The 10,296-nt window shown below is 32.8% G+C and overlaps 2 protein-coding genes across 2 annotated transcripts; both read left to right on the forward strand.

Annotated features, from left to right (window-relative positions):
• Positions 1 to 967: 967 nt before the first annotated feature.
• On the forward strand, positions 968 to 4,439 carry HELRODRAFT_194715 (hypothetical protein; the record flags this gene model as incomplete). Its single annotated transcript, XM_009033630.1, has 6 exons — positions 968 to 1,100; positions 1,309 to 1,463; positions 2,398 to 2,482; positions 3,339 to 3,482; positions 3,812 to 4,173; positions 4,401 to 4,439. 6 exons carry the CDS (start codon positions 968 to 970, stop codon positions 4,437 to 4,439), a joined length of 918 nt encoding a protein of 305 aa, XP_009031878.1.
• Positions 4,440 to 7,161: 2,722 nt separating this feature from the next.
• Positions 7,162 to 9,366, forward strand: HELRODRAFT_91150 (hypothetical protein; the record flags this gene model as incomplete). Its single annotated transcript, XM_009033631.1, has 3 exons — positions 7,162 to 7,303; positions 7,582 to 7,691; positions 9,214 to 9,366. Coding segments are annotated over 3 exons (405 nt in total), but the record flags the coding sequence as incomplete, so codon positions are not given.
• Between the last annotated feature and the right edge of the window lie 930 nt (positions 9,367 to 10,296).

Below are 10,296 nucleotides of genomic sequence, written 5' to 3' on the forward strand. Positions count from 1 at the left end.
ACAACGAATAACATTCGTGGAGCCCTTGTGTCACTTGTTGAATATCACCACATTTCAACTACTACAAAGTGTTGAAGATCGGGTTTTGTGGAGGTCGATGGTCGCCAATGTCCTGAGAGGATAAGGCACGAGAATGAAAGAAAGAAGACTGACATTTAATAACAACACTGCTCGAAACCGAGAGGTCTCCCAGCCCTCCTAGAACCGCCACTGTGTGTGTGTGTGTGTGCATGTATGTGTGTGTGTGTGTGTTTGTGTGTATGTATGTATGTGTGTGTATGTATATGTGCGTGCGTGCGAGACAGCGTGTCGGCATTTATATGGCCAATCAACATCTGATCGTTATTTCAATCTTCTGTAAGCCCTTGTATGTATAAATAGATGAAAGGGTAGATGGGGAAAAGAATAAACGAACGAACGAACGAACGAACGAACGAACGAACGAATGATTGAATGAATGAACGAACGAACGAACGAATGATTGAATGAATGAATGAACGAACGAATGAATGAATGAATGAATGCAGGAATGAACGAACGAATGCATGAATAAATGAACAACATTTTTTTATATTTCCAAATTAAGATTTTCCTTCTGCATCGCCTCGAACCAACCGCTTGCCCAACTCACCGTCTTCTAATCATCACACTTTCATTATTTTAAATGAAAAAAAAATCTTTTTACTTAAATAATATTTTATTATTGTTATTATTATTAATATTATAAATGCTATTAACATCGTTTGTAGTAGAATATTAGTAATAAAAACAAAAGTAGTGGCGGTTGTAGCGGTAGTAGTAGCTGCAGCAGCAGTAGTAATATCCTTAATAAAAACACAATAACAGTGCTTGCCAACCCCAGCTAAATGGATGAATGAATTTTTTCCTTTCAGCCCAAGTGATGACGATGAAGATGATCAGAGGTGTGATAATATTATCATCGGCTATATCGATATTGATGATGACGATGACGTCACGAGGAGATAATAATAATAATAATAATAATAATAATAATAATAATAATAATAATGCTGGTGGTTATGATAACGGTGTTGTTGTTGATGGCGGAAAAAAATGTTGTATGCCTTTGCAATGGGAAGGTTGGTGCCGCTATCATTATTATTATTATTAATTTTATTATTATTATTATTATTTTACATTAACAACCTTTAGAGTTTGTTGAAGATGGCATACCATGGTCGATAAAAACTGAATTGTTATAATTAGAATATTAACAGTAATCATCGTCTTCGTCATCATCATCGTCTTCGTCATCATCATCATCATAATCATCGCCATCATTACCAGGAATAACCGTCACCAATGAAAAGACATTCAGCATGAAATCTGGCCGAATAGTCGAGAGGACCACCTCAGAGTGGCACCGTCACGACTACACCAACGGGATGTTCGCGTCGCAAAATTTAGCCGACGGGAGATTTGCTTTTTTCGATCACAAGAATGTATGTCTGTGTGTGTATGTCTTTGTGTGTATGTCAGTGTGTGCGTGTATGTCTGTGTATGTCTGTGTGTGTATGTCTGTGTGTGTCTGGGTGTCTGTGTGTATGTGCTGGTGTAATGTTTAGAAGAGTATCCGGCATGTTATTTTAAAAAAATTCGAGTGCATACCTATACAAACACAAACATACTCACAGACACGCGCAGATAAACACACACACACACACACACACAGTCTCACACACAGTCACACACACACACAGTCACACAGAGAAACACGTGCACACACGCACATACAAATGCCTAATATTTTATGTTCAAAGTAATTTTGTGGCGTGTGAGCAGCGTTTATGCCTTAGTCAAAGAAGAAATATTACCATCATTATCATCACCACCACCACCATGATCATTATCATCATCCCCACCGTGATCATCACCATCATCACAATAGCCATCATCATCATCAACAACATACTCCTCCAGATTACGTACAATACCTGCCATGTTATTAAATGATTGATGGACGAAGGAAGGATTATGAATGGAGGAATGAATGAATGATTGGTGAATGAATGGATGAATAAAAAGATGAGTGGATGGAAATAGATTGATTGTTGATTGATTGAATGAATTAATGAGTGAATGAATGAATAAATGATTGAATGATTGATTGAATGAATGATGAATGAATGAATGAACGATTGAATGAATGAATGATTGAATGAATTAAAAAAAATTGCATACATGGGTAAAGGGATTGATGGATAAATAAAAAATGATAAAAGAATGAATAAATGAGCGAACGAACGAATGAATGAATGAAAAACATAGAGAAGATTTTGTTTTAACGAATATATTGAAAATTTTAAAGAATGGATAAAACATTTCAACCAATCAGACGCAAGTAATGAAAATGAATAAATTATTTCAACCAATCAGAAGCAAGTTTTGATATCACGGGGTAAGAAATGCTTCAGAGCCCCAATCAACAATAGCGATGCGCTTCCCAGATCTTGTTTACCAGGTTCTTATTCATTCGTTCTTTCGTTCATTCGTTCGTTCATTCATTCAATCAATCATTTATTTATTCAGTCATTCATTTATTCAGTCATTCATTCATTCAGTCATTCATGCGTTAAGAGAGTAAAGATTTAGAAGAAACATTAAAACACGGAAAAAGTTGAGTCCTTGGCAGTAAATAAGTGTAATGTTGGCGCAAGTAGGGAAGTAGAATGCAGCGCCATAAAAATAAATTTATACCAACGAACTTCATTTTTTACAATTTTTTTTTACTTAAGTACTTCCTTTCTCACTCTCAGACCACTATACAAAATGAATTCATTTTTAAACTTTCAAGTTTTCCTGTCCGTCTCTATGTGTGCCTTTGTATGTATGTGTGTGTGTGTATGTGTGTTTGTGTCTGTCTGTGTTTGTGTCTGTTTGTGTATGTGTGTTTATTTGCCCTCATGCTTGAGTACGTTTGTGTATTTGTGTCTGTGTATTCATTTGTACGTCAGTGTATTTGTATTCAAATGAGACACGACACTTGCATGTGCGTCTGTGAGGTTTCTTCTTATTAGAGAGAGTAGAAAAAGTTGGAAAGAGAGAGAGAGAGAGAGAGAGAGAGAGAGATGAACAGACAGACAGGCGGACAGACAGGCGGACAGACAGGCTGACGTGTAGACAGGCCAGGCAGAGACAAAAAGTGTGATAGAAAGAGGAATAAGAAAAATGTAAATAACAAAAACACAATAAGCGTTCATCAAATACGACAAACGGAAAACATTCACGGAAACATTCAACGAATCCTTTGCAAGATTGACCCTTTGATAGTGAAAGCAATCAAAAGATTACGTCAAACAAATGATTTCACTCGCCAGATGACGCAAAAATGGTCGGCCACCGCCATCTTGGATTAGGGATTCCGGTTACTCTGTGGACTGGCGACAACGACTCGAGCCACATCGTCGTCATGACGGCCAGCTGCATCCCGCTCTTCATAGAAACATTTTCCGCTGGCGAAAGTTAGTAGGAATGAGCTGGTCTTTTGGGGTTTTTACTTAGTTTTCTCTCTCTCTCTCTCTCTCTTTTTTTCTTTCTCTCTTCTTCCTCTCTTTCTTTCTTCCTTCTTCTCTCTCTCTTTCTTTTTCTTTTCATCTTTCTTTCCTCTTTTTGACACTGCTCTTATTTCAATTCTTAAGAATTGTTACCAGTTTCATGCCATCATCACACCAGCCTCGTAAAAACTTTAATAACAATAATCATAATAATAATAATCCATCATCATCATCACCATCATCATCGTCATCATCGTCATCATCATCATCACAATCATCGTCATCATCATCAGCAGGCGCTAGGTCATCAGTGACGTACTACTTTAACGTGACGGACGGCATAAGAAGTGATGACGTTTTTAATCACTTCACCGATAAAGAATGCACAGATACTGATGACGATGATGATGATGATGATAATAATAATAATAATAATAATAATAATAATGGCAATGATGATAATAATAATAACAAAGGCAGTGGTATTAGCAACGATGATGAATATGATATTTCTTGGATGTTTTACTACTACGACGGCGCTGATGATAGTAATGATAGTGCGACCACCGGAGTTGATGATAATGATGCCGGGGCTGGGGGCCAAATTAAAAATGGCGGCTCCCTGACTGAAAAAACCCTCACTGGATTGGTGAGAAAAGTATTTGTGAATAAGTACTGAATGGTACCCCTACATGTTAATAGAAATTTTTATTGCGCTTAGTAGTGACTACATTTATTATGGTTCAACAGTTAATTAATTAAGGAAGAATTAATAATAATAATAACAGTAATAATAATTATAACAATAATATACATATTATAATAATAATATAATAATAATTATAACAATAATATAATTAATAATAATCATAACATTTCTTGCAGCGTAAAAGACAGTTTGCTTTCCAAAGAAATCCTAAATGATTTTTAATGAATGAAACGACTGACTGGCTGAGAGAATGAATGAATGAATGTACGAATGAACGAACGATTGAAAAAAATTAAAAATTTTGACGAATGGTTTTAATTATGAAGAAAATTGATTAAAATTATATAATAACAATAATAATAGTAATAATAATAATAATAACGATAATAAATGAATCGCAAATGAATATTGGTCTTGTTTGTATTTTGAAAATCTATAATCTTCAATAGAGCAATTTTTTATCATTTTATTTATCTATTTGTGTGTGTGCGTGCGTGTGTGTGCGTGTGTGTGTGTGTGTTTAAGCCATGTTTATAGTTGTAAGCATTCTAAGAATGATTTCTGTTTAATATTAAATCTACTTTTTTTTCATTATAGATGAATGAACTACTTTATCAACACAAACAGATACTACTACTACTACTACTACTACTACTACTACTACTACTACTACTACTACTACTACTACTACTACTACTACTACTACTACCACTACTACAACAACAACTACTACTACTATTGTCAATAACATTATTATTATTCGATTTGTGAGAAAAAGTTATTTTGCTCACTTGAGACGATCGATGAGGGGGATTGTGACTTTTGATGGAAAATTTCATGAGCAGGTTTTAAACTTTGTCGAGTTAATCTGACTGCAGATCGACTAACAGTCAGCATTATTTTCCTTTACTCTGGTAAAATTTTGCTGGTCCAGTCACGTTATGCCCGAGTTCAAATTCATGTGAAGCAAAGTGATTCGAAAATCACACTTGGTCAACGTTTCTAAACACGGCTCCTAAAGACACAGTTGAATGTATAACAAAATATTTAATATGAACAAGAAAGAGGAAGAAATAATAACCATTTGAATGATGCATCATCATCATCATCGATATATATCCATTGAGGTCTTTTTAAAAGCTTTCTGTTGGCAATTAAGTCACACGGAACCAACACACATACAAACAAACAAACGAACAAACAAACACACACACACATATAAACACACATACATACATACAAATAAACACACAGACTCATTATCACACCACAGAACGAAAAAAATTGGCTTCTATCCAGTCATTATGCAAATAAACTGAATTGTTCATATTATTGGAAGAATGAGTGAATGAATGAAAAAATGAACATATGAATTATCGATTGATTGATTAGTTGTTTAAAGGTGTATAGAGCTATATAGAGTTGAATAGAGTTATATAGGTTTTTGTATAGTTATATATAGTTATATAGAGTTATATAGGTTTATATATAGTTATATAAGTTATAATGGGTTATATAGAGTTACAAAGGGTTATATAGAGTTATATTGAGATATAGGTTATATATGTCATTTCCCCCCATCTTCTCCTATTCCCGCCCGTGGTTCCCAATTTCAGAGCTGCGATTCCCTATTACCGAAAATCTCCATCCCCGAAAATTAAGTTTTACCTATTCCCATGGGGACGATGGGATTCCCGCGATTTTCCCTCCCATTCCCACCTCTATATGATACATTTGAATAATAGACTGTAAAAAAGTCTGTATATATGTAAGTATGCATGTTTGCATATTTGTGTGTGTGTGTGTGTGTGTATGAGTATGTTTATATGCGTGTGTATGTATAAGATTGTTTATGTGAATTTTAATTTACGTTATCAAGTAATGGCTGAGATAAATCACAAACACGTATATATATTAAAAAGATAAAACATGTGTGTGTGTGTGTGTGTGCGCGTGTGTGCGCGTGTGTTTAACATAACATACAATCACCAGTTTTGTTTACAATTAGTAATGAGCAATTTATCTATAATTATTATTTATTTATCTATCTATCTATTATACTCTTCTTCTTCTTCTTCTTCCTAATGCCATTCCTAATATTAATGTTGTTGTTATTATTGTTGTTGTTAATTTCATTATTATTGTCATGAGGTTATATCCACTCAAGCTAACACTTGACAACACATTTATATTTACACAACAATGTTGAATATTATACATATATATACATAAATGTTGTATATATAGGTGATTTTTCTGCCTAACATATCAATAGTTGAATAAGCTTTTAGTGAATTTTAAGCAAAACTGTATTTTATTTGGATTTATTAACAAATATAGAAAATATTTGTAAATTTAATAACTAGTGTAATATATTATTAAAGAATTATTACAGAAAATTGATTCCAATCGGAGAATATTATTTACTAATATTTAAATTATAATTTTCAAAAATATGAAAAAAGTTATTGGCTACAAAATGAGGCTGAATATATGTAAGTCTATTTTTAGTTACATTCCGTAATTTGGGCTTTGCGTGAAAATTTTAAACAAAATGTTCATCTAAGTCATAATTTTGAATGAAATTTGCATCAAATTCTTTATTTTCAACGATAATTTTTCAATTAAAATGAATAAAAAAGGTTAGTTTTTGCGTGGTATGAAGTTTTTTTCCTCTCATTTTAATTCCGGTTTTTAATTTTTTAAATTTAAATTTTAAATTCAAGAAATAGACTAATTCCATAATTTGTTCATAATTCTAAAGTTATGTTTGATTTTTTTGTCTCTGCATCCATGATTTTATCCACCTAATTAGCTTCTAATTTGCATTTTATGTTTTAAATTCTTTAATTTATTATTTTAAATTTAAATAATGAAATACAAAATACATGAATAAATGATTTAAATTTAATTTATTTTAAAAATTATTTAAAAGCTTTGCAGGAAGCATTTGCTCTGTTTGACAAAGATGGCGATGGCAGCATAACAGCCAGTGAACTTAAAACTGTCCTCAAAAGTTTAGGGCATAATGTTTCAGATGATGAATGTAAAAAGATGATTAAAAAAGTTGATAGGGATGGTTAGTGTATTGTGTGTGTGTGTATATGTGTGTGTGTGTGTGTGTGTGTTTGTGTGTTTGTTTGTTTGGTGGGTGGGATGGGTTGATAGTTGGTATTTTTATTCATTAATTTAATACATTAATGATTTCCTAAATAGTTATTCACTCATACCTAACAACACTTGTTTCTTACATAGACACACACAAACACACACACACGCACTCACACACACACACACAGATACACACATAATCATATTTGATTTGTTATCATAATACACTTTAAACAAATTGTTTAGGGAATGGTTTAATAGACATGAATGAATTTATGGAGATGATGGGCTCAAGATTGGAGGCTCCAATTGAAAAGAGTACAGAATTCAGATTACTCTTCAATGCTTTTGATAAGGTACAGTATATATATGTATGTATGTTGGCTTGTATATGTGTTAGTGTGTGTGTTTGTTTGCTTGTTTGTTTTTATGTATGTATGTTTTTTGTTTGTTTGTATGTATGTTTGTGTGTGTGTTTGTATATTTGTTTGGTGGTATGTATGTGTGTTTTGGCAAAGTAAATGTTTGTTTGTTTGTTGTTTCAACTATAATTGAACTATACTTTTAACTAATTTTTATTATCATATTTTTGTCTATTTGTCGCTAATATCATTTTAAATATAATTCTTCACCATTCACATGACTATTGTAGCTGACAAAGAAACCAGTTTAGTCCAAAAAATGTTCTTGATATATTTAATTAGATTACTTGCAAACATGCCTACATACGAGAGAGAGAGAGAGAGAGAGAGAGAGAGAGAGAGAGAAAGAGAGAGAGGGAGGGAGGGAGAGAGGAAGGAAGAGAGAGTGAGAGAGAGGAAGAGAGAGAGAGAGATTGAAACAGAGAAAGAAAGAGTGAATTAGAGAAAGAGAAAAAAGTTGGGTTAGATAAAAATAAATTAAGAGAGAGAGAGAGAGAGAGAGAGAGAGAGAGAGAGAGACCCAGAAATTGAAATTTTACAATTTTACAAGATGATTCAAAGATCACATTACATTGCCCAGAATTGGCAAGAATAATGTAATAATGTTGCACTGTAACAACTACAGTGCCAGCCTGCTATTTATAACTTTCATTGACGTCAACAACAACAACAACAACAAAAATAATAATAATCATTTAGTTATTATTTACCTTTACTTTCATTCTTTTATTTGTCGTTAACTCTCACTCAGTCGATCTTTTCATCAATTCTTGTTTGATATTTATCATATGTAATATTTTTGTTATATTTTCTCATTCATTGCGTTCGTTCGTTCGTTCGTTCGTTCGTTCGTTCGTTCAAACATTTATTCATTTACTTATTTGTCAGTTCTTTTATGCATTAATTCATCTGTTCATTCATTTATCCAGTCATTCATTCATTTGTTCTTACATACGTCATGTTACTACATAATTTATTTACGCTATCAATTGTACCTACATTCATTCATTCATTCATTCATTCATTCATTCATTCATTCATTCATTCATTCATTCATTCATTCATTCATTCATTCATTCATTCATTCATTCATTCATTCATTCATTCCATTCATTCATTCGTTCATTAATTCATTCCATTCATTCATTCATTCATTCATTCATTCATTCCTTTCATTCATTCATTCATTCATTCCTTTCATTCATTCATTCATTTATTCAATCAATCATTCATACATTCGATAAATCAATCAATCATCCATTCTTTCTTTCTTCCAATATAATATTGTTTATTTGTTCATCAGATGTTGCCAGTGTTTCATCGTCATCATCATCACCATCATCATCTTCATCATCACCATCACCACCGTCATATGTTTCAATCGTTTGTTCATTTATATACTTGTAACATATTCAATAAGAACAATAACAGAAGTAAAAAACACCAAATAAACCAGGATAACAGCGGTTACATAGACAAATCAGAGTTGAAACGGACGATGAAAAACGTCGGAATGAACCTCAGCAAAAAGGACGTCGATAATATGATGAAAACAGCCGGGGTCCAAAACAAAGATAAAATATTTTATGAAGGTTCGGATTTTTTTTAATTTTTTATTAAAACTTAATGTTTTGATGTGGTTATTATTATTATTATTATTATTATTATTATTCCTCCCCAGATTTTGTTAGACTCATGTCTGGACCTATAGCAAAACAGCATGTTAGTACTGTGTATGTATGTGCGTGTGTGTGTATGTGTGTGCTTGTGTATGTATGTGTGTGCGTGTATATGTATGTGCGTGCGTTTGTATGTGTGTGCGTGTGTCTGTATGTGCGTGTGTATGTATGTGTGTGTGCTTGTATTTCTATCATAATCACTAGCATCAGCGTTTAAAAGGCGACTGAGGTCATAAATAAAATCTCCTTAAATTCTTCAAAAAACATTTTAGAGGTCCCAGGTTATACACACACACGCACACACACACACACACACACACACACACACACACACACGGACATGCACACGTACACACACATTCATTCATTTATTCATTCTTTCATACATTCATTCATTCGTTCGTTCGTTCGCTCTTTCATTCATTCGTTCATTCATTCATTCTGTCTTTTATTAATATTAAACATAGGACACCTCTAATTTTTTTGTTCCTATTTATAGTTTTCAATGAAAAATATACAAATTGTGTTTGTGAAAATAGGAGAGAGAGAAAGAAAGAGAGGGAGAGAGAGAGAGAGGGAGAGAGAGAGAGAGAGAGGGAGAGAGAAAGATAACTTGCAAATGCATAAAATGACCTATTGTGAACTGCTATTGTTATTGTTCTTGGAATAATCAATTTATCCATCCATCCATCTATCGTTTCATTCGTTTGTTCGTTCGTTCGTTCATTCATTCATTTATTCATTCATTCATTTATTCATTCATTCATTCATTCATTCGTTTGTTTATTTAATCGTTCCTTCCGACCTTCATTCATTCACCAATAAATCCATCCATTGCTTATCACATTTTTCTGTTCTTT

Source organism: Helobdella robusta (assembly GCF_000326865.2).
Source record: "Helobdella robusta unplaced genomic scaffold HELROscaffold_95, whole genome shotgun sequence".
Classification (NCBI taxonomy): Eukaryota; Metazoa; Annelida; class Clitellata; order Rhynchobdellida; family Glossiphoniidae; genus Helobdella; species Helobdella robusta.